The sequence below is a fragment of the Podarcis tiliguerta genome, assembly GCF_965153285.1.
Source record: "Podarcis tiliguerta genome assembly, chromosome: 13".
In the NCBI taxonomy this organism is placed as follows: domain Eukaryota; kingdom Metazoa; phylum Chordata; class Lepidosauria; order Squamata; family Lacertidae; genus Podarcis; species Podarcis tiliguerta.
Genome location: NC_139546.1, coordinates 11,217,495 through 11,243,054, shown reverse-complemented (window position 1 = coordinate 11,243,054; position 25,560 = coordinate 11,217,495). Strand labels below are relative to the sequence as shown.

Here is a 25,560-nt window from a genome sequence, read left to right as displayed (position 1 = left end):
CTGTGAACCTCAAGGGAGCAGGACGACAAACAAGGCAAACAGGGCAAAAGTACTTGTGCATACAAAGCATATTGTTATAGATGGGGGGGGGGGCTCCCCTAACCACTATAAATGAATAAATAGTAGGATTTGGGGATGTGATGGGAGAAATACAAGCTGAAGAGGAATTCCTGAGCTAGCCTATGCAAAAGGACCTGGCCAATCTAGGGCCATTAAGAAACAATACATTGAGAGCCACTGACAATGAAAAATAACTGTTCTCTCCCCCCCCACCCACTGCCCTGAGGTGTGAACCGAGGATGGGGTTCGGAAGGTTGCCAGGGTAGCTGGGTGTGAGGTGACAGGAAAAGAGAGTTTTTAAGCAGAATGTTCTGGGAAGAAGAAAGACTGGCATCCATCTTGGGCAGGCTGGCTGAAGGCTGGCTACACTGCTGTGGGGTACAAGCCCCTCTTGATGTAAGATCTGGACTCCCTCAAAGCAGACTGGAAGTGTAAACACATGAATAGACTATATTTCTTAACACTACAACAGTCTGGCACAGGGATTCCTTGTCTGGCACAGTTCTGCCGCTTGTAGTTTCATCCATATCCCAATTAATCAAAATCCTTCCCCTCCCCATCCAGAACAATATTAAGACTCCAGACAGCATGTGGCCACATCATTTCACTTTCCCCCAGCTTATAAAACTATAGCACACAACTGAGAACTTGAGTGATGGGAATGGTGGTGAAAGGGTACTTTGTACAAAGGGAGGACCCTGTTGAAGCAGCAAACAGCTAGCTAAAGACTTCCCTAACTAAAAAAACACACACAGAAGAGACCTATGGAAAGGGATGCTAAAGAGACTCATTTATGCACAAATGTGGGTATCCTGGCATTCTGAAGTCTACAGCGGAATGACCCCCACCCCTTCTATTTCATAGGTTCCACCAGTTTTTGCAGCAAATTAATGAGTGGTTTTTGGCTCCACGCAAGAGGGATTTTCAAATCATTACACTACATAACAATGTTGTGTATGTTATGCCGGCAGCACTGCTTCCAAACAACATTTCTGACCATTAGCTGCTATGGCAACAAATCACCTCTGCCAGGCCAACACCATAGGTATTCAAAGGCCTATTCTCTACTTAAAAGAAGCTGGATGTTTTTGAACATGATTTCCGATGTAATAAAAGTGTAATGGAAATGTCTAAATGTACCACCTTGGACTCCTTGGAGTATAGGTGGGATACGGTTGCAATAATAAATGAACAACATAAAATCAAGATGGGGGGGGGAAGGATGCGGGGAAACCCTGTACAGGTGCCGGGGGGGGGGTACAACTTGAATTCTCAGCCTGGGATACTCATCTGGACCAAAGCAAAAAAATTTTGGGCCTCCCTGCCGATTTTGACCCCTTCGTGGATCACTGCCTTGCCGTGGCGAAGGGGCTTGAATAACTCAGAGAAGCTATGAGCTATGCCGTGCAGGGCACCCAAGATGAACAGGTCATAGTGGAGAGTTTTGACCAAACGTGATCCACCTGGAGGAGGAACCGGCAAGCCACTCCAGTATCCCTGCCAAGAAAACTCCATGGACAAAGACAACAGGCATATAATTTGACCAAACTGTGGGAGGCAGTGGAAGACAGAGGTGCTTGGCGTGCTCTGGTCCATGGGGTCACAAAGAGTCGGACACGACTAAACAACTAAACAACAACAACAACTGATTTTGTCAGCCGTAAAATCAAAATGAATGTTGTGCACCCAGCAGCATGGTGCAGTTCAACAGTTTATTGGACCAGGAGATGTGTTGGGTGCAGTGTATTGGGCCATGAAGCGTATTGGGCCAGTCACACTATCTCTCAGGCTTAACCCACCTCAAGGGTTGTTGTAAGCTTAAAATTGGAAGAGGGGGAAGAACCATGAACCATGCCCAGAGCTCCTTGGAGGAAGGGTGTGACACCATAAATGTAACAAATAGGAAGCTAATGGCTTACCATTAACAACAGCAATCTTCCCTCTCCAAGCCTGAGTGCCTCTTATATGTTAGCATCTGCTTTGGCTGGAGCCGTAGAAAATTATTCAGCACCGAGAGGCCATTTGGAGGATGGCTCTTAGCACAATCCTTAATTAATTTCTGATTACACGTACTGAATTTATCCATCCGCAGTGCAATTCTTTCCAGCTTCTATGCACTCTGCTTCTGCGTAGCATTAGGAGCCGAGTTATTTGTCTTTCTCAAAACTCCGATACAGAGGCTGCTAATGGGACAACTCAGGATGGAGCGGCTGCGTGCCCTACTTTACAAAGGACATGCCTTTGTTTGAAGGGGCTGTCCTGCCCAGCCCGAGCCCGGTTTAAAAGATAAAGAACCAAGAAATGTCTAGTTGGAAGGGACCACAAGGGTCATCTAGTCCAACCCCCTGCAATGCAGGAATCTTTTGCCCAACGTGGGGCTTGAACCCACAACCTTGAACTTAAGAGTCTCATACTCTGCCGTCTGAGCTGTCCAATGAGACTTGTTGCAGCCTTCCACAACCTGGTGCCCCTCCAGAGGTTTCGAACCTGCAACCCCTATCAGCCCCAGCCAGTATGGCCATTAGTTAGGGATGATGGGAGTTGTAGTCCCATTTTTTTTTTTTTTGAAGGTTTCACCACTGGGGAAAGCTGTTATAACACGTATTTCTAAATTTGCATATGCAGACATGTGTCTTCTCCTATGTTGGGTTTTGACCCTGTATTTCCCTTTTGCATTAAATGGTCACCTTAACTCATAAGTAAGCAAGCATTTCTGGCTTGCAACCCAGAGAGTCATGTAAAACTACCAGCATTTAAGGGGTGCTGTGTTCATGCTTCTTGGAGGTCACACCCTCAAAGCCTTTCCACCCAGATGTGTTGAAGGCTGACCCTGACTACTGGGTCTTGCGGAAAAGGCAGTCTGCTACTGCCGAGAGGCACTCTCCTCTTTCTGAACACTTCACACATTCAAAAGTTGAGTGCTGGCACTGCAGAGAGTTTCTGGGAGCGAGCCCTGGTGATTGTGAACTCAAATTCAGAGCAGATGTTCCCAGATCCCAGATTGAGCACAACCTACCAGCTGATGCCTATGACTCCAGAGCCATTGCCAAAGACAAAGACCTTTCTAAGCTCATCCATGCCAAGACAGATGGTGGCTTGAGGTGAACTCATGGTTTCCCACCAATAGCATTTCAAACTTAGACTGGGCATACTCTGATTATTAGCACGATTTTGGTGGCCATAACCCAGTCCCAACCCCCCAACAAGGTTGACTCAGGGAAGCAAGTCTTCAGAGTTCAATAGGATTTAATGGCTGTTATGTATGCTTATGTATTGCAGCATTTAGAGGAGAGGGTGGGGAGCTGTAGCTCTCCAGCATGGACAATGGTCAGCTGTCATGGGCTGGATGGACAGAGGAGTGGTGGGAGGAACCAAGTGGGGGAACCCCCAAGGGAAGAAGGCTCGGAGCCTGGGGATTTGTGGTGGGACAAGGATGAGTGGTCAGTGGAAGAAGAGGGAGCAGACTGAGAAGAGGAGGTGTCAGAGGCTGAAGGGGTAACAGGGCTTAGTGAGCTGGGAGAGTCTGGGGCAGAGAGAAGTCAAGAATCAGAGGCAGAAGTTGAAGTGTAAGCAGGTGAGCAGGCAGAGAGAGGACAAGAGGCAGAGATGAGTCAGGCTGGTGAAAAGTCATGGGTGTCTCCCCCTCCTGCTGCAACAAGATCCCCTGCTCTCCCAGAACCAGAAGAGAGCTGAAACAGGTGGAGCAGTGGCAGGCTTCACGTAGGCATAGTTTCTGATTGCTTGCAAGAAACCCTGAACAGGAGAATACATAGTCGGCTGTGGGAAGGCAGGGACTTTTGGTCTCGGCAATTGATTTCTTGGAGCAAGACCTACAGGGCAGGTGAAACCTAGGCCAGATCGTGTTTTGCTAATGAAGAGTTAGCTCCAGCTTGGAACTGTGTTATTTACTAACCGGCTTGCTTTGTCACATCAGTGATGATGGAATCCAGAAAAATCTGGAGGACCAAATGTCCCCCTCCACTATTTTAGAGGTTATCACTTACTGGAGGGAATCATTACTCAGTGAATATACGTTTATACATCTGTTTACAAGATTATATATAGGGACATAGTTTTGCAACATAATATAATTTCTCTATATCCCCCTTCGGTTACCATGTCCTCTAGAGTATGGAGAACAGCACCCAGTGCATAAGATGGTGATCTACAGGACCTTAAAGGCTGCCTTTTCCCATATTTTCTTCCCCCTCATGCTGAGGAGGATGTTCTCCAGATTCTGCTTCGTGGTGGTCAACTACTAGGCGCAGAGTCTTTTCCTTAGTGGCCCCCAAGCTTTACCATTTTAGATATAGTTGTTCCTTGCTGTTTTAGGGCTTATCTACACCTGCTTGCCCCACCACCTCCCCCTGGGGAAATCCAATATTTAGCATTGAATCGGAACAAATGGGACTTGAGTTATCTGCAGATTGCTGTTTGTTCCGATTTAGTGACAAAGAGCAGGTTTTCCAGGGGAGGGTGTTGGGGCAAAGGCAAAGCCACTTGGACCTGTGCTTATAATGCATGAGACAAAGTGAAAACTGCTTGGACCCATGCTTTCTATAGTGTGGACTAGCCCTTATGTTTACCTCAGTGACTGATGATTTAATCTGATGCTATGATGTGCTTTTAAGTAAGCCACCTTGAACTTTGTGGGAAAGGCAAGGTATGAAAGTGTAAAATTAAAAGAAAAATGAAATAAAGTATGGGGATTCCTTTGGGATTATGTGTGCATCTTGCACATTGCTGGATGGGTTCTGCCCCCCATGCCAGAGAAGGTTTTTGTACAACCTGCGGAAACCTGTTTCCGCATGCAGCTGGGTCAATAAGCAACTTTCCCAGATAAATTGGACCTTAGAGAGAGTCCAGGTGAAAGCTCTGTGCTGAAGCAGAGCACAGCCAAATGTTATGGCCACGTTTGCTTAGCATGGCATCCAGAACTTCAACCTGCCAGAGGCTGAGAGGAGGGCATTCCTGCCCCTCTTCCCTTTGGGGCATGGCCACAGCTGTGCTTGCTTGAGCACACTCATTTTGCAGCCAGTCCCCTTTCTCAAAGGGCAATTGCAGAATGTTATCCCTCTGCCCATCCAAATGCATTGCTGCTAAGAAGCCAGCTGGGCTCTGCTCCACGTATCTTGGCAAAGGCACCAGGAGCGGATTAGGTTCGCCTACCAATATTTCACTGAATTAGAGCTTAAAGCAGGGTGGGTAAGAGAGTGGGCAGCTGTGTGTGTGTGTGTGTGTGTGTGTGTGTGTGTGTGTGTGTGTTTAGGGGTGGGTGGGGCAAAGGGATGTTGATTTTGAGGTTGGCAGCACAATTCTGTTTACAGAGAAATTGAATTAAAAGTCCTGGACTGGAAACCACAGGCAATGCAAAGCGTCTGCAATGGATGCTCCTAAATGCTTCTTTATTTATTGGGGCGGGGCGCATTATATCATGTCCTGCCTTCGTATTCACAGCACCTCGCAAAACATTTATAACAATAAAATGAAACAAAAATTAACAGCACAATTAGGAACGGAAACAGAGAGAGACAGGCATGACCGGTAAAAACAGCCATTAAAAACCACGTATCAGCCTGGCAGGTCAAGTGCATGCTAGACTTTTTTTGGGTAGATCAGAGAAAATAAGGAAAAAGTGGAGCCAAATGGCCAGGAGTTTCATAATATTGGCACAGCCACAAACATGCAACCAGTCCAATATGATCTGACAGGCAAGAACTCATCAAGACCCTCACTGTGCCAACTGAGATTTCCAGAGGCTTTTCAAAGCATTACAGTATATTGCAGGAACCTGATCTGGATGGTCAGGTCAGACATCAGGAATTTATGTAGTTAGTAAATTATGGTGCTGGAGGAGACTCTTGAGAGTCCCATGGACTGCAAGAAGATCAAACCTATCCATTCTTATGGAAATCAACCCTGAGTGCTCACTGGAAGGACAGATCCTGAAGCTGAGGCTCCAGTATTTGGCCACCTCATGAGAAGAGAAGACTCCCTGGAAAAGACCCTGATGTTGGGAAAGATGGAGGGCACAAGGAGAAGGGGACGACAGAGGACGAGATGGTTGGAAAGTGTTCTCGAAGCTACCAGCATGAGTTTGACCAAACTGCGGGAGGCAGTAGAAGACAGGAGTGCCTGGCGTGCTCTGGTCCATGGGGTCACGAAGAGTCAGACACGACTAAATCACTAAAAAACAACAGTGTGCCAAGCTGGGCACACTAGCTGAATATTCAGGAGCAAACCCAGGCCCAGGAGTGCTCTTCCAAATTACAAATATGACCCCCCCCAAAGGAGGTGCTGCTCTACACAAAGCAGACTGTGACACCTGTCCTTTGAATTGGCCCCTTTCCTGTCCAGGAGCAACTGTCATGCCTGGAGCAAGCTTCAATTTCTTGGCTCTCGTCTATTCCATTACCACCTCCAGGCACTGATTCAAAACATCAACAGCGTCCTTGGAATCCAATGGGAGTGAGAGGTAGAGCTGTGTGTCACCTGCATATTGATAACAACACATGCTAAATCCCTGGAAACCTCTCTCAGCAATTCCATGCACATGTTAAAATAGTAGGGAGGATGGAATCCCCAGGTCATCATAGGTTAAATGCAAATAAATGAGCAGGGGTCCCCAACACTCACTAATGGAAATTCCTATTCAGGAAAGACTAAGACCAACATAAAAAGTGCCTCCCATCCTGTCCAGGTCATGCAGAAAGATATCATGGCTAATGGTACCGGGTGCTGCAGAGAGGTGCAGCAGAATCAACACTAGTTTAGTACTCTATTCCAAACTTAAAACTGGAAAGCGCATTGCTGGTGGTCAACGAAAGAGGTTTAAAGACTCTCTCAAGGCAAATCTTTTTTAAATGTAGTATAAACACCGACAACTGGGAAACACTGGCCTGCGAGCGCTCCAATTGGAGAACAGCCTTTGCCAAAGGTGTCGCGGGCTTTGAAGACACTCACACTCAGGACAAAAGGGAGAAACGTGCTAAGAGGAAGGCACACTTGGCAAACCCTCACCGTGATCATCTCCCGCTTGGACCTATGTCCCCACTGTGGAAGGACGTGTGGATCCAAAATTGGCCTTCACAGTCACTTACAGACTCACTTTTTAAACCGTGTTCATGGAAGACAATCTTACTTGGCTATGAGTGATAGCCAAAGAAGATCATTCAATAGGATGGCAAAAGTGGTCTTGGGTCTAAAGCCAGGCCTAGACTGGAATGAGCCTAGAGAATCCGTTTAGTCCAAGAAACTCTGAAACTAAGCCATCACATGTTCTGGTATCCTCTTCAGAAAGCGAATGCTGTAGACTTGCTATAAATTATCCAACACAGTGGGATCCAGAAAGGGTGGCTTCAGTATGGTAACACGGAAAGACAAGTGTACAGGCAACGGCCATTTTGCGCGCATTCAAAGCATTTGCAACCATGTGCGCTTGCATTATCCACGAACCCGGAAGTGGCAGGGAAAGGGGGCGTAACAGGGATTAAGGGGCAGGGTAGGCTCTGTTGTGTGCAAATTGGGGGTTGCCTGTACAAATGAAGTATTAAATGGAACAACAGTGATCTTAAGGCTGAATAGAAGCACTCTCTTCTCTGTGGTGGGAACTTTAGTACAACAACCTCTGAAAGGCACACCTTACTCTGACCCTGATGTAGCATCTACACTCTTGTAGACATATCAACTGCTGGTATGTGGCCCTTGAGTCATGAATGGAAGAGTAGAGAAGCCAAAACAGACTTTGCAGGATTGGTGCCTTTTCCTCCTTGAAGCCCATCCTCCACATCCAAGGGACTGCTTCGTTCTGCCTTAAAAGATCTCCAAGACAGCTTCACACATAGACACCAGGTTGTAAAGCCCTGAAGATATGAGTGGCGGTTCCTGGGGTACTAATGAGAGACTAAACAATATATTTTGGTTCCATGGATATTATGAGTTTCTGCTTCATGGCAAATGGCTTGACTGGAGATTCTTTAAGGTAAGCCTATCATTTGCTCTGAGCCCTCAAGAGAAACATTGAACAAATGATTCTCAGGGGGCAGCCTAGATGGATTTCTGAGCTACAGGGCAATATCAAAAGACCAAAATAAATCATGAGGTCTTTTTTTCTGAATTAGATTTCAGAGTCTGCCTGACCTTTGTCTTATCCAGAAAGTTATTCCATCTACACTACCTTGGCATTACATCCCCTGCAACAAAAACATCTTGTTCCACCTCTAATGGTCATAAATTGGTGACCGGCACATAAAATAAAAGCCCACTCATAAAGACTAGTGCCAATAAAACAAATAAAGGTGTATAAACTTCCAAAATGAGATACATTTTCTTTTTTACAGTTTATTTAATGGCTTTAAATTCAATATCAAGAGCAGATGGGCGCAGCTTCGCATGCACCATTGTTCGACACACAAACAAGCTCTTTATAATATTATTCAACAACTTCCAGTCACTTCAACCCAAAGCGTCTTCTTCAGTGGCTCAGAGTTATAAGCAATACATAAAGAGAACATTCAGATTCTTTCACATGCTTACAAGGGCAGCTACTTTTTCTTAAGCCATCAGGATTCATCTAGGCAAAACACCTAAGGGAAATTGATGTGTATCGATCAACTTAAAAACTTACATAAAAATGAATGTAGAGTAAGGCTGTGATTCACCTCAGTGGACAAACGAAAACTCCCATTGACTTGAAATGTGTCTGACACACACACACACACAGAGCACAGGTGTGCACACACATGACATTTAAACCACATATAAGCCCTCCCAAAGAATCATAGGAACTGTAACTCTGTGAGGAGTAAACAACAGCTCCTGGGAATCTTTTGTCTTTAGGGCTTGGGGTGTGGAGCAATACACTTTAAATGTGCTTTATACGTCTGGTGTGTAAACAGCCTGTAAGTCACAAGTTGGGCAGGATGATATCTACCCTTAGTTATTGGCAATAAGTGCCTGAAAATTACACTTCTGGGTATCGTAAAAAAAATTCAGCCTCCGTTGCTGATCTAATTCTTTTCCCGTTCCTTTTCCCCTGGCATTTCATGGCTTCCAGTAGCCATGTGTTCCACATGTTTAACTGTGTTCAGGTTAAAAGAGAGAGAGCTCCCTTTTGCTAGCTGGCAACTTCACTATTTATTTCACTTGAGTACAAATATTTCATTTGTGTACAAATATTTTGGGCTGTATCCAATGTTAGTCCTGTTCAGAGCAAGCCCATTGAAATTAATGGATGTGGCTCACTTAAGTACATTAATTTCAATAGGTCTCCTGAACTTAGCTGGATGCTAGGCGTTATTCTGATGCCAGCAGACACTCCTGTGGTTCAGATAAATAATAGGACTACATTTAACATTTATACAGTATTGGTAGCTTGCATCTTTATTAGCCTCACAATATCCCTGTGAATTATTACAAATCTGATTTTTTTGAGATGGGAACCTGAGACTTTTGGCAACCGTGCTGGGATTTGAGCTCTTGGACCACATTGTGACATCAGCATAGGCTCTTTGGGAGATTTGGGTTTTACGTGGTAGGCCCAATACAGCAAATGAAATTAACATAGAAGACACAGATTTCCTCAGGCCAGTCTCCACAGAAGCACCCTGCCACATCCTGCAGTCCACTAACATATGTAGGAAAACCCAAGGCTTAGTCTGTACGCCCATGCACTGCAGATCCGGCAACATATAGGCAGCCTTCTGCTGCACCTATCTAGCCAGAATACAGGAAATTCAGATATTGTGCACAACACACACACACAAAAAGTAAGGGGGGGAAAGTAAAAAAAGTTTGGAGTTGTGTATGTGCAAAAATGTGCAAAAAATGTGCCATAAGCACGCAAGTGGCAGGCTGATTGCCTGTGGCTTTATAGTGGTAGTGTTCAGTGAAATTAGACAGTTCTTATGTTTGGGCTAAGGGGCAGGGCTTTCTGCTGTACTGTAAAGCTGCAAAACTTTAGCGGTGCTGTTGTTTTAATGGAAAGTTCTGATTTATGGGATTATTTCTAGCAAGCAGCAATATTATCAAAGGAAAATACTGAACATACTGATAACATGAGTTACATGGCCAACCTTCCCCCCCCACCCCCCCAAAAAAACTAAAATCCAGTAAATTTATTGAATAACATTCCACCACCACCCAAAAGGCCAGGAGAGAAGCCTAATTGCCCAGGGATAGATTTTTAACGAAACAGCCATTTTTGTTATTTTTGTTTAATTGGATACATTACCCAAAGTCTGTGCTTTTAAAAGCAGTGGGATTGATTCCAGGTTTACAATAAAAACCCGAGACAGTCCCTTTGCAACAATCGGTCACAACACAGGTGCGAGTTGGGCAATGACCAGGGAAGCAGGCTACCTTAATATCCTGGAAGTTTTAAGCAGCAGTACCCAAACTAGAATGAGGAATGCTCTGAAATATACCCAGGCATCAAGGCCCCCCCCCCCCCGCTGTTACTGCCTGCCCCACATTCCACATCAATATCGGCAGGCAAAAAATGGAGCTTCCTCGCACTTGCTAGTTCTGACCTTCAAGCAAAGCAAACACAGAGAAGGGAAGGCTACAGAGACGCGCTACTCACTTTGTCCTTCAAATTTCCTGATGATTGTATCCAAGTAGGTGTTCTGGGGGGCAACGTGCCCCCTCCTGACAGGCATTTTCGAATTGTCGTTCACATCCAATGGCTAAAAAGAAAGTTCCGCTCTGCACAAGATGATGAGCTGGCTTGGTATGTCCACGCAATTTCTCTCTCTCTCTCCTGGGTGGGAGAAGAAGACGCGGATCTGTCCTGGTGAAGCCTTGGAAAAGGGGGAAGCCCTCCCGCCCCCTCCTCTAGGTTCCCTTAGTTTGTGGCCAATGCAATTCCATCAAAGGCGGGGGTGGGTCGTTGTGAACCAAGGGGGAGAGATGAGCGCCAAAGGGAAAGAGATGGGGTGGGAGGCACCACGTTTGATTAGGTCCCCCCTCCCTTAAAAAGAAAACGATGATGATGCTTAGTCATCAGTGTCCCATTCCATATATGTCTCCCGAAGAGAGTTGTCAGCAGCAACAGCTGTTAATCTGACAATAGCCAGCAGCCACCTCCCATCCCTCTTCTTGGGATGCTAAATAGGCAAGGACCAGAAAGAACTCGCTGCCTCTCTGCCCTAACAGCTCAGCACCGTGGGTGCTGGAGGGGAGGCTTGGGGCTGCCTGGGAGGAGGGTGCGGGCGCGTGGGAGGGGTCTCCTCCTCTCCTCTCCCTCCCACCCGTTTCGCCTCCTTCACAGAGCCAGAGCCAAGGCAATGCTTCCCGACCCAGATGAGAGCGGGAGCTGTTCGCAAGCTGTGGTGCTGAAGCGCCCGTCCAAGGGAGGATGCCGCCCGGGTTGCCGGTTGGTAATCCGGGGGCGGAAGGAAGAGCCGGTGGGGTGGGGCGGGGGCAGCGGGGGAAAAGGGGCAGGGACTGACTCCCCGCAGAAGAAACTTGGGAGATGACATTTTGCTTAGACCGCTTTGTTCAGCATGCTTTTTTGGCACTGCGCTCTCAAGTCTTTTGCTTTTGGGGGGTCAGGGAAGGAGACGTGGAGGAAACAAAGGATTCCTGCCCGGATCATTCAAAGAAGAGATGGAGATCTCACCCCCGCTCCTCAGCAGACACCTCGCCGTCTAGCACTTGGCATCCATCGCAGAAAGCTATAGTAATAAAGCTGTAACAAGATTCAGGGTTTGTTCTAAACATGCTGCTGGAAACATTTTGTGCAGTGCGGGGAAACTGCAATGAGAACTAAGTTTTTGTGCAGTGGAGCTTATGCGATTTGAAAAGGAGCTGTATTTGTTTAAAAAGATGATAAAACATGTTTGCTCTCAACCTTCATAACCTTATATTAATAGGAGGACATCATATTCTTCCACCCATCCAAACCTCAACTTTGGTGGTCCTATGACTATCACTTTCACAGTGAAACAGAAACGTCCAAAAACCATAGAATTGTCTAGTTGGAAGGGACCCTGAGGCTCATCTAGTCCAATCCCCTGCAATGTGGAAACTTTCACCCATGTAGGCCTCGAACCCACAATCCTGAGGTGAAGGGTCTCATGCTCTGCCATTGGTTTGGGTCCTACCCTCTGGAGCAGGAGAAAGCAAGCCTGCTCCATCTTCTATGTGAAAGCCTTTCAGATATTTGAAGGTAGCTGTCATATCTCCTCTCAGTCTCCTCTTATCCAGGCTAAACATACCCAACTCCTTCAACTGTTCCCCATCAGGCTTGGTTTCTAGACCCTTCATCATCTTGGTTGCTCTCCTCTGCACACCTTCCAGCTTGTCAACATCCTTCTTAAATGTCTTCCTCATCATCTTCATCTTTGGCGATCACTCATAGCCGAGTAAGATTGTGCTCCATGAATGTGGTCTTAACAGTGTGTCGGTAGGTGACTGTGGAAGCCAATTCTGGATCCGCACATCTTAAATGTAACAGGGTAGCAGTCTCTGCATATCTTAGGGACTTCCCAGATACAAAGAATGGTGTTAGTTTGTAAATCATAAAGGAAACAAGTTACCCTCATTTCCCAAACAGCCAGACAAACATCTGTCCTCAGCAACTTCAAGCCCTATACAATACTGAAGGTGAGTTGTGGGCAGGGACAGGCATTGGCTAACATGAGTCCCTAATCATTTAGTATCCTGGGTGAGGCAGAGCAGAGGATGATGATAATAATAATAATAATAATAATAATAATAATAATAAACCTTTATTGTCACTACACCACCTTATAAACTCTTCTCTGCACTGTAAGGGGTGGAAGAAAAGGAAAAGGAACAACTTTTCCTTTTCCCTAAATATGAAAACCTCCTCCCACAGATTTAATAAAACTTTAAACATTATAAAACTTCCGTATACAGGGCTGCCTTCAGATGTCTTCTAAAGGTTCTCTAGTTACTTATCTCCTTGGCTCAGAGGTTGCATAATTCCATACCCTCCAACATTTCTCCAGTGAAAATAGGGACGTCCTAAAGAAAAGCGTCACATTCCAGGATCAAATCAGAAACTGGGATGGGTTCTGTAAATCCGGGACTGTCCCAGGAAAATAGGGACACTTGGAGGGTCTGTTATTGTCTGGGGATATGCCGCAAAATTTTGTTGTGTGCTTCCAATTCTGCATATTAATAGTCAATTTGGCATCCCGACATCCAATAGTAGGTGTGCAGGTCACTTACAGGGAAAATCAAGGGGTTTGTCTCCATACTTAGGAGACTTCTACATACATAGAAAAATGGTTTGTATGTTAAAGAAAAAGAAAACAAAGAGACAGACAACATCCGGGAAAAGCCTTTTCTCTCCATCCTTCATTTCACTTCATTTTGCTCTCTTGCTTTTCTTCCTTCCGGTGTCTCTGACTCAGTTTCTATTTCATTTTCCATTCATTCTCAATGCTCCTAAACTCTTCCACAGGAACACAGGATGCATAAGAAGCTTGATCTATCTAGCTCAGTTATTCACTGCCTGGAATTGCTGAGGATTGAACCTGAGCTATGGCCCTTCCCCTGTCTATTTCCCTTCCCTCTTCTCTATTCTCATGCTGCTTGTGCAGTTGCGGAGCCGGGAAGCTTCAAATAAACCCTGGCAAATTTTGGCTGGAACATTTACTTAGGACCTTGGTTTACCAATCAGCTCTGGAATTGGAGCATTGTTGGTTCAAGTTCAAATCCATTTGCGGAGTCTCGCAAAAGAATTCTCCTTCAACCTTCCTTTCTAATATTATCTTCACTTCTCTTTTTTCTTTCAGTACAAGATTTATGTTGTTTTCTGCACGGTGTCTTGCCAACAGTGTAGAAAGAGGGCAGGAGCAGACAGGTCCAGAATGGCAGCGCTAAATTATGGAGGGAAGGATTTTATTCTTTCACTGCTGGGTGTACATATTGTGGGAGCTGGGGCAAAATATGTAACCTACTAACTAGATTCCACTTAGTTTCATCATCGCTGACTGAGATAAGCTAGTAAACAAGCACGATGGGGGGTGGGGAGAAAAACAGCTTGTCAAAGAGCCTTTACTTCATTGAAGCCAGAAATGTTTTTCATTGCATCTGGCATGGTACAATAGACCCCGTTCAACAGCAACAGGCTTTGACCAGTAAAACTTATTACCCAATTTCCTTTCCATCACGCCTTCTCCTTCTGTAGCACTGCAGTCATAGAGTCCAGATGTGGGTGAGCTGGACTGTGTTTACTATTCTTCTTTGAGAGAGAGAAAAGGGATGTATTTGCTGATATAGCCCCCTTCCTGACTCAGGCTATGTGTAGCTTGAAACACGACGAGGTCGATTCCCGCCCCTCACTGCATTTCAAATCCCTTTCTTACATTGCTGTACACACCAGAGATGGGGTGAGGATGTCCAATTCACATATGGCTGCCTGAAACAGACACCCTTCAGCTTAGCTGCAGCTTCTGTTTTCTATTCAGATGAAACACGGTTTTAGGCAAAGCGCAGGAGTATTTCTCAAGAAGGTACCAATGCGTTGTGGCTAATGTTATGCGTACTCAGTGGTGGGAACATGCTGGAGCTGGAGCAAACACGAATACATGCACTGTTGTGAGTCAAGCAACAGTGCTTGCAATAAATTACCTGAGCCAGTGGGGAGGCGATAGGCAGACCAGCAGCCTGTTCTTCCCTTACTGATTCTTCTTGAGTAAATGCTACCTGTAGATTGTTTTAATTTTCTGCAAGGTAATTTAATGGGTGTTTCATAAGGCAACAAACCAGTACAACGGTGGAGGGGCAGGAGATAGAAACAAAAAGTTCTGTATAGAGAAGAGAAATGGACATTAGTTTTAATCTCTTTTACTCAGTGCATTATCCCTCCATAGTTAGGGTTGGCATATTTTGAAGAGCAAAAAAAAGGACACATTTGCCAACTTCTACTTTTAACTATGACGACTCTAGCCATGAAAACAAGGACTAAGCAGCTGGGCAGCTGGGGGGGGGGTCAGATAAAAGCAATTGCTGCTGCTGCTGCTACTACAAGCAAGCAAGCAAGCAATAAACAACAACAATGATTTGATTATTTATACCCTGCCCTTCTGGCTGGGTTGCCCCAGCCACTTTGGGCGGCTTCCAACACATATAAAACTATAATAAAACATCAAACATTAAAAACTTCCTGATACAGGGCTGCCTTCAGATGTCTTGTGAATGTTATATAGTTACTCATCACCTTGATATCTGAAGGGAGGGTTTTCCACAGTGCTGGCATGACTACCGAGAAGGCCCTCTGCCTGGTTCCCTGTAACTTCACTTCTTACAATGAGGGAACCGCCAGAAGGCCCTTGTAGCTGGACCTCAGTGTCTGGACTCAACAATGGGGGTGGAGACACTCCTTCAGGTATACTGAGGTCCAGTGCTGAGGGCCTTCTGGCGATTCCCTCGCTGTGAGAAGCCAAGTTACAGGGAACCAGGCAGAGGGCCTTCTCGGTAGTGGCACCCACTCTGTGGAACACCCTCCCACCAGCTGTCAAAGAGAAAAACAACTACCAGACTTTTAGAAGACATCTGAAGGCAGCCCTATTAGAGAAGCTTTTAATGTTTAATAGACTATTGTATTTTAATATTCTGTTGGAAGCCACCCAGAGTGGCTGGGGAAACCCAGCCAGATGGGCGGGGTATAAATAACATTATTATTATTATTATTATTATTATTATTATTATTATTATTACTATTACTATTATTATTATACTGGGCCGAGGCCATTTAGGGCTTTAAAGCTCAGCACCAACACTTTGAATTGTGCTCAGGAACACACCAGGACCCAGGGTAGATCCATTAGGACTGGTATTATATGGTCCTGGCAGCTGCTCCCAGATCTTATTATCTGATTTAGTTTTGTAACTGATAAAGGGGAAGCAACAGTGTGACGCGGCAGCTAAAAAAGCCAATGCAATTCTGGGCTGCATCAATAGGAGTATAGCATCTAGATCAAGGGAAGTAATAGTGCCACTGTATTCTGCTCTGGTCAGACCTCACCTGGAGTACTGTGTCCAGTTCTGGGCACCACAGTTCAAGAAGGACACTGACAAACTGGAACGTGTCCAGAGGAGGGCAACCAAAATGGTCAAAGGCCTGGAAACGATGCCTTATGAGGAACGGCTAAGGGAGCTGGGCATGTTTAGCCTGGAGAAGAGGAGGTTAAGGGGTGATATGATAGCCATGTTCAAATATATAAAAGGATGTCACATAGAGGAGGGAGAAAGGTTGTTTTCCGCTGCTCCAGAGAAGCGGACACGGAGCAATGGATCCAAACTACAAGAAAGAAGATTCCACCTAAACATTAGGAAGAACTTCCTGACAGTAAGAGCTGTTCGACAGTGGAATTTGCTGCCAAGGAGTGTGGTGGAGTCTCCTTCTTTGGAGGTCTTTAAGCAGAGGCTTGACAACCATATGTCAGGAGTGCTCTGATGGTGTTTCCTGCTTGGCAAGGGGTTGGACTCGATGGCCCTTGTGGTCTCTTCCAACTCTAGGATTCTATGATCCTATGAAATGGTACCAAATGAGTCATGCCTAACTCGCCTTGCACCACATGTCTATGTTGTATTAAATGCTCAGAGAGCTCTATATCCCAATCCTTTCCCATCCATCCCATTTTGGATGGACCTTTGGGGTCCTTGCAATGCTGAGCAACTTCCATCCATGCCACAGCTAGCAATAGGGTGACCAGGTCTTTGTGGGTCATCAAAGGATTCTCTAAAGTTAACAGGGCCAGCTTTGGGTCAGGGTTTAGTTGCTCACCGGTGATAACTGAGATGACTTGAAAGACCAGATGTCAGAATCCAGAGGTGCTGGTGCAGTCCTACCATAGATGCAAAGAAGTCCATAGGAAGCTACCTTAGACTGAGTCACAGTGGTCCATCTGCAGCTCCAAATTGTACACTGACTGGCAGAAGCTCGCCAGAGTTTCAGGCAGGGTTGAACCTGCATGCAAGGCATATGGCCACTGCCACTGAGCTATGGCCATTTCCTGCACGGTCAGGGTTGATGCCCTCTTTCCCTTCATGTCTGGTAAAAAAAATCTGGCAAGCCACATGCTTGCTAGGATGCTCTGAGCAAGATGAGGTGGCTGGTGTTTTCTGTTTGTTTGTCTTAAGCTAATTAATCAGGATGCTGGCAGCTCAGCTGCTGCACTATGAATAAAATCATCAGAAGCCCCTGGGGAAACAATATAATTTCCATTTCCAGAGACATTATATAGAAGGAGAAAAGTTTACCCTTCTGAGCCCATAGGAGAAGCCATTTCTTTTCCATTCAATACACCTGGAAATGGAAGCGCCATCCTTTTTCCAAAGGCATTTGAAGTCTCAATTTGCAGCATGGCGTGGGAGCAGCTGGCTTGCCTTTGAATTATTTCAGTTTTTAGTCGAAGGAAGGCCACCACCTACCAGCCAGCTCATCTCACAGTAAGACCTCCTGCCATGGATTTGCACACCCAGGCACCCTATTTATTTACTTAATTGGAAGTGGGTAGCTGTTACTGATGAGCTGGGGCAGTTAATTGGAAGGGAAATGATTTTGGAGCAGGATCTGGGTAGGGGAATTAATTGGGAGCAAATTAACTGTAGAGGAACTGATGGGCTGGGGTGCAAATTAATTAAAGTTTTTTTTTAATTATTCGGCGTGATTTGGCTGGGAAATTAATTGTCTTGCCTTCTGGAAAAATTTACCTACTTGCAATGGTTTATAAATTTGCCTCCATGCATTTGAACTAGCTTATGCAAATTGTATGCAAATTTGTACCACCATCCTTTGAAAAGTGGTGTAGATCCTCTTTGTGGGTGGTGTGCAAGTGGACCACCAGCCTACAGCCCATGCTATCCCCTTCCCCTCAAGCATGACTCTTGAGCCCTTTAGGATTTTATAACACTGTTGAGTAAGTTTCTAGGAGGGTGGGAAAGGAAAGGAAAATGTCACCTGTGAATTTCTAATAGTGCTATAAGGTGCCAGTTCCCAACTTCCTGAGAAGCACTCCTGTTAGGGGCTGGAGATATTTTGCAATGCTTTGTTGCAGGTCCCCACTGGTCAAGCAGAACCATCTTCCCTTGGCATCAGATCCAGGTTTTATGACTTTGGGAATCATAGAAGTGTAGAGTTGGAAGGGACCACAAGGGCCATCTAGTCCAACATGGGGCTCCAACTCACAACCCTGAGACCAACAGTCTCATGCTCCGTATTTAACTCACCCCTTCCATTCCCTGTTCCTTCTGGAGCTCCTGCGACACCAGATCCAATAGGTTGCTGCCACTGTGGTCTCCTCCTTGCTCCTTCCTGCTCTTCTCCTTCAGAATGACCTTCAATAGAGAGAGAGAAAACTCTACAGAGTACTCCTCCCCTCTCTTCCTTGCCCAAAGGCCAGAAGAAGAATGGCCATTCTAAGTGTACGCTTTCTTTTCTCGGTTGTTGTACTACATAATTTTTCAGGCATGAAATTGGTCTAAGCGAATTACAGTCCATTACCATCTCTGCATTACAGTTTTCCAGGGATCCTTTCAATTAATATTCCAGGGCACTTCACAAACACAAAAGAGGGGCAAATTCCTTCTGATGTTAGCCTTCAATGCAGAAGCAGAGGCCACAGCAAGTGCCACGTTTCAGTCAGAGTGTAGCTTTGGCTTTTTATCTCATGGAACTTTTTATTCCTCTGCTGCATTGCTTGAGGAGGTGCGGGGGGTGGGGTGGGCAGGTATGCATTTGGGGGTAGCCCAAGTACAGTTTTAGGCATGCTGCCTTTTGCAAAATAATACAAATACCAGAATTATTTGCCTCGCTTTCCTATTGCTGCTGGAATTCTTGACTATGGCAGTGGTGAACCCCAGTAGCTCAATACTGCCACCTAGCGTGCCTGGGATTTTTCACCCCTGCAGCAAATCCTGAACAGACAACTATCCAGTGTTTTGCTTCTGAATATACAGCCTCAGGTTAATTCTCCCCTATCCAAGTCTAAATTTTGGCCCTAACCAACTAGCACATTTCTAAGGTAAGCTCCAAATTATCAGGGAGGTGGAACTAACCTCTAAGCATATTTCTAATTAGTCAAACAGATGCCTGATATCAAAGACGAAACATATTATAACTGAGCCAAACAATTACCGTATTTTTTGCTCCAAAAGACTCACTTTTTCCCTCCTAAAAAGTAAGGGGAAACGTGTCTTATGGAGTGAATGCAGGCTGCGCAGCTATCCCAGAAGCCAGAACAGCAAGAGGGATTGCTGCTTTCACTGCGCAGCGATCCTTCTTGCTGTTCTGGCTTCCGAGATTCAGAATATCTTTTTTCTTGTTTTCCTCCTCCAACAACTAGGTGCGTCTTGTGGTCTGGTGTGTCTTATAGAGCGAAAAATACGGTATTTGTTACTGGTCACAGATTTCCAATAACATGTGAAGTTTCATTTTCAATTGCTTGCCTTCCTGGAACCATCTAATCAGGAATTCAGAGACTGGTTCTCTCCTGCAACATCTTCTTAGGATACATACAAATTGGTAACACAAGGGATTGCAACCATGGGCAAAATGACTGACTCTCTGTGTCTCTTCGGGCCATGGATTTGATTTTCTATTGCTGCGGTTACATTACATGTTTTCTGGGCCTGCGGAGACAACTGATGTGTGCACAATCTGGAGAAAACTCATGATCAATACATCGCTCACACCAAATCCTTTGATTTCCCTCTTTGCTTCTTTTCATTCAATACCCCCTTTCTCTTGAAAGCCCCCCCTCCCTTTTTTCTGTTGAAAAAGGCAGGATGTTTGAGAAAGCATCCTGTTTACACAGTGAACCCAACAGACCCCATTACTGTCAGCAAAGTAAATCAACAAGCTGAAATCAAAGCCACTCCTTCCGTAAGTGGAGTGGTTTGGGCAAATCTTTGCATTTCTAAAAGGAGCTTACAAGCCAAATTGTAATTCCTGGGGAAAATAGCTCAGCACAGTAGAAGCAGTAGGGCTGAAAAGCATCTTGGTACAAGCACAATGCAATCTAGAAATGGCAGCTGAAAATGCCAAAACACCTCGACACAACCTGTTGTCCTCTCTCTCAGTAGTGGAGACAACTTTCAAAACAATGCTTACTTTTTCAGTTATTAATGTGCAGTGATGGCACCAGAAAAGAAATGGGGGGGGGGGAGAAGTAGAAAAGTGTATGATCTTAAATAAACATGATAGATTTTTGAAAGAGAAATAATGGCTTGCTGATCAGGTCGGCAGTTCGAATCCCGGCGACGGGGTGAGCTCCCGTTGCTCGGTCCCTGCTTCTGCCAACGTAGCAGTTCAAAAGCACATCAAAGTACAAGTAGATAAATAGGTACCGCTCCAGCGGGAAGGTAAACAGCGTTTCCATGCACTGCTCTGGTTCGCCAGAAGTGGCTTAGTCATGCTGGCCACATGACCCGGAAGCTGTATGCCAGCTCCCTCGGCCAGTAAAGTGAGATGAGTGCCGCAACCCCAGAGTCGTCCGCAACTTGACCTAATGGTCAGGGGTCCCTTTACCTTTACGCTAAGATTATGTCAACCTTCATTTGTCTTTAAATTTCCAAGTGTCCTTGGGTGTGACTCCGGGGGTAGGCTTTGGTAATATGGTGCCTTGTGTGAGGCCAAAATTTGGCACGCTTCCACCCAATATTTCTTATTTTCACAGTAATTCCTTTTGGTACAGTTGTAGTTGTTTTTTTAAATTTGCACCCCTCCGACACGGAGCATTGTGTGTGTGTGTGTGTGTGTGTGCGTGTGCGCACGCACTGCCCTAAATCCAGCGCTGGTGGCTTTCATTCTAGATGAATTAACTCAAGGATTATCATTAACAGCCTATCAGTCCTGCCTCTTTATGCACTGGAAGAATGGAAGGAATCTATTGTTTCAGTATGCTTTTGAGCCATATTATGGATGACACAGCAGATATTAAACAGGGATACTGCAAAGGGGTCTTTTGAATGAACAGCAAGATAATTGAAGCAACTAGAAAATCTTATCATCCATAATGCCGAACAGTTTTTGTTGGCAGTTTTTAGAAGTTCAGACGTTGCCCGCATTTTAACAGAGAGGGTTTCCTCCCACCACCACCACCTGAGGCCAGGGTCAGAATATCTCATCTGATCCCTTAAATTAATCTTGACTTGGAAATAGCGTTGCACTTTGCAGAGGTGGGGGTGGGGGAGTGCCAAGAGGGAGCCTTTAAAGGGTGCAGCCGTTTGTGTTTCATCATCAAGCACTAAACACTGAATTGCTTTTCAGTCGAGAGCAATTTTCTCTCTCTTCCGTTACTTGGTGATAGGATGGAAGCATCTTATAAAATATAAATGAAAGGCTAGAAGTTCAAGGTTGTAAACTCTGTAGTAAATGAATCCAAACCGTCTTACCAGACTGAGAAGCGTTTAGAGGAGCAGCCTCCCCAGTATGTTCAGATAATATGTTTATTTAGCAGTCCAATTAGATGCAAAAAAGAAGAAGGGGGAAAAAGGTCTAGTATCTGCCAGTTGTACTCAGGGTTGTGAATGATTCGCAGTACTTTCTGTCATATATCAGGAACTGTGGTTTTGGTTCATGCTCCTCTAAGTCTGCAAAATCAAGGTTTGTGAAAAGAAGGGCAGGCTGCTTAAGAAATATTGCTGGTTCGTTTTATGCCCCTTGACTTCCTGCTTGAAACAGAAACCAGAATCTACTTTTGCAGATATCTTACATTTAGATTCCATCTTTCTTCCACCATCGAACCCAAGTCAGAGAAAAGGCAGACCATCGGAAAACAGATTTTTTCATCATGTCCATCTCCATCTTGCCTGCCTCCTCCAACACCTGCAGTCCAGAAAATATTCAATCTCCTGACTATCCAAATTTTACTTTATTTTCCTCCAGAAGGAATTTGGTTCCAACGTCCCAGTTTTAAAGATAAAGCAGTTTTTCTCCGATGAATCAGCTGGCTCAAATGTTTGCTACATTTTTGGGCGGCAGGGCAGGGAAATATCCAGCACACACCCTGCGGACTTAATAGAATCATAGACTCGTAGAGTTGGAAGGGACCATGAGGGTCATCTAGTCCACCCCCTGCAATGCAGGACTCTTTTGCCCAGTGTGGGACTTGAACTCGCAACCCCGAGATTAAGAGTCTCAGGCTCTACCAAATGAGCTAGGAAATACTAAACTCCTGCCAGCTTCCACTTGAGGATTCCCCCTGCATAATTTACAGTTCCGACTCAGCCCTGCAATCTGTTTTCAAAGCTCATTATTTCTCTCGGTGCATTGGCATTATCTTGCACTGCTGTTGAAAGCTGAAGGGCAGCTCGCTTTGGGAACAGTTATGAACCTTTCTGGAATGAGTTCTCCTTCAGAAGCCAGGTCTCAAACTTCTAGGACAGACACACGTCTTGTGGAACATCGGGCAGGTGTAGGGAGCAGAGGACAAAGGCAATTCTCTTTTACTGCCTGTAGTCTGTGCCTTGAGGAATAATGATGGTGTTATTTCCCCCACTCCAACATCCAACTACCATATTTTGTTGCAGGAGAGAACCAGTCTCTGAATTCCTGATTAGATGGTTCCAGGAAGGCAAGCAATTGAAAATGAAACTTCACATGTTATTGGAAATCTGTGACCAGTAAAATCCACTCCCTTTGTGAAGACAAATACCGTATTTTTCGCTCTATAAGTCGCACCAGACCACAAGACGCACCTAGTTTTTGGAGGAGGAAAACAAGAAAAAATATATTCTGAATCTCAGAAGCCAGAACAGCAAGAGGGATCGCTGCGCAGTGAAAGCAGCAATCCCTCTTGCTGTTCTGCCTTCTGGGATAGCTGCGCAACCTGCATTCGCTCCATAAGACGCACACACATTTCCCCTTACTTTTTAGGAGGGAAAAAGTGAGTCTTACAGAGCAAAAAATACGGTAGCTTCCCCTTCTATCAGTTTCAGTTCACAGCTGTCTTGCTTCCCTTTATGAGCAAACGTGGTACAGCAGAGGGGGGGAATCGGATGGGGACATCTCCTGGCCATAGAAAGAATTACAAGCAGGGAGCTGCTTTGATGATAGTGGTTTATCACTGCCAAATGATCACAGAATCATAGAAATATGAAGTTAAAAAGGACCCCAAAGGTCACCTGGTCCAGGAATCACAGCTGAAGAAGTCATTACAGTCTTCTTTTCTCCAGTAGAGATATACAGTACTTGTTTGCATCAGAGCAGAGGGTCATTTGACTGGGCATATGTGCCAAATGAGTTACGTGCCGCGTGGCTCTTTTGATTGGGTGAGTTATTCGATCTGCAGGCAGCTTTCTGGGGGGTACCAGTGTGCCACACATTGGTCTCGACTACGTACGCTGAACTGGCTCGGTTGCCTTTGATTCCCTTCCAGCTCTTTGATGCAATTATTCAACCCATTTAAAAATCATTGGTATCGTGCCACAAGTCACTCTACAGGTGCGCCTTCCTTGTGTTTGGGCTGGTGCAGCGTTTCCTGTTGCCCTGGAGGAAGAGATGAGCACAGATGTTGCCCTTGGGAGCATCAACCGCCCCCGCCCCGGTCCTCCTTGTGTGGAAGCAGCCTTATGGTGGCAACTCTGCGGCTCTGCCCCAAGGGTGCTTTTAATCAACAGACTCGGAGGGGGGGGGAATCATTTGCTTAATCCTTTTCCTGACTCTCAAGTCCAGGCTGTCAGGATTAAGAGCAAATTCACTTTCTTGCAAGGGACAGACTCAAAACACAGCGCCTAAAGCAATGTCTCCCATCAGTACTGTCTGTGGAACAGCAAACAATGAATGCATCGCACTCACCCTCAGGAACAACAGACTTCACACTTAAAAAAAACAACCCCTACCACAAAAACACAAGTGGATTGAGATAAAAATTACCCTTTGAGATTGTAGACATTTCTGATTTTAAACTAATAATCTGGCTCTTTTTGGTGTGTCTGCTTCTGATGCAACAAGGCAAAACATAACTAGACACCCTTTATAAAATGTATTTGGGTTCTAGACTTCCTGAAAGCTGACAGTCTCTGGTGTGTGTGTGCGTGTACTTAACCAGGGAGCAGCATTTTCGTTTTCTTTCCTCATACATAGACCTTCTCTGAGGAGCCAACGGCTGACTTGCAGTCTATTTCGTGCTGTTCCCTTCCCCTTTATCATAAAACGGCAGAGCCACTAAATTTGTGGAGACTGTGATTCATTTTAATTGTCACCCAGGAACCAAACAGATTTTTTTTTTTAACTGCCTGATGCAAAACGTACACAATGTCCTTCCAGCTTTCGGAGAAGCCCAACACAGCTTAATGCTGCATAACATTTAACCTGCTAGAATGGCCACAGTCCACATATAATTCACCTGCTCCCCAAATGCATATATTCCAATCTTGAGGAAACCCATTGAGTCCATGTTGATTTATGAAGTCCAGTCAGTCCCATGAGCAAATTGGATCACCTTGCCCGATTCTTCATTCCTCTTCTTCCTTTTTCTTCTTTCAAGAATCCAAATATTTACAATAAAAAAATTGTGTGGGGATTTTTTTTAATGCTTTGGCTCTTGCATAATCAAAAGGTTTGATGAAGTAATTAGAAGGAAGAGTCCTCTCATGCCTCTGTTGACACAACTGCCTGCTTCAGGGAGGCTGCCCCTTCCAGCAGCTCACACAAGCCAGATCTGTCAGTACATGTGCAGAGTAAATTGTCCGCACCTGAAGTAGGCCTTAGGCCACACACACGAGATACATGCATGTACATGTACTCACAACCCATGTACACACATGTGCATACACACATTAGTCATGGAACCCTTGTATGCAGGCATGCATTGTGTATATATGCACACAAACATGCATTCACACTCTCTACAGACCTGTGGGTCAAACAAAAACAGCCTCTGCACCTTTCACAAACACACAGCTCATCTGCATTTCTGTTCATGTCCATTGAACACATTATGAATACACATACACACACTCGCATTCACACTCTCATTAGGACCAGCGCACTCCTCTCTCACACACAGCCGCCCACGGTCTTTTCGCGCACACTCACACACGGAGGCACAGCAGTTTGGAAGCACCCCGACTCATTTCAGCTCCATTTCGAAGCCGTCTTTGCCCCCTCGCCTGCTCATGACGCATTTGGCGACCAAAACTATTGTCGTAATGAAGAGGAAGAGCCCGATGATGAGCAAGGTCCACTGGCCTGCTGCGGCGTCACTGCTGCTCAATGACATCCCGAGGAAATTGACTCTGTTATCCCCTTGCATCTGGCCTGGGTGAGAACCAAGAAAAACAGAAAAAAGGAAGGGGGCAGCTCAAATGGAGTATGGCTTGGATGGCAAAGGACTCAACAGCTCTTTGCCCTCAGCCAGAAGGGGGTAAAGTTGCAATGCAGTTAAATTATTTCAAAACCTGTGGTCCAGTCTAGTGATTCTTTGAGTATAGGAACGGCCACCACGGGCCAGTTCCTTGAGGCAATAAAATTAAGAGAGGGGGCCTCCTGCTCCCCTCCCCTCCCCTCCCCCACCACCA

The 25,560-nt window shown here is 45.4% G+C and overlaps 2 protein-coding genes across 3 annotated transcripts in view; both read right to left on the bottom strand.

The window, feature by feature from the left end:
• The window catches only part of KCNH6 (potassium voltage-gated channel subfamily H member 6), a 119,323-nt gene extending 108,052 nt beyond the window's left edge, over nt 1-11,271 (bottom strand). The window contains exon 1 of one of the 2 annotated variants that reach the window (XM_083407477.1): nt 10,643-11,271. In XM_083407477.1, the coding sequence (XP_083263603.1) occupies nt 10,643-10,718 (76 nt within the window). In that variant the 5' untranslated portion in view covers nt 10,719-11,271. The remainder of the gene's footprint in view (nt 1-10,642) is intronic. The other variant, XM_083407480.1, reaches the window with a different exon arrangement.
• A 12,939-nt stretch (nt 11,272-24,210) lies between these two features.
• ACE (angiotensin I converting enzyme) overlaps nt 24,211-25,560 on the bottom strand; it is a 68,527-nt gene continuing 67,177 nt past the window's right edge. Inside the window, exon 25 of the mRNA XM_083407471.1 lies at nt 24,211-25,300. Coding sequence (XP_083263597.1) covers nt 25,113-25,300 — 188 coding nt within the window. The 3' untranslated portion in view covers nt 24,211-25,112. The remainder of the gene's footprint in view (nt 25,301-25,560) is intronic.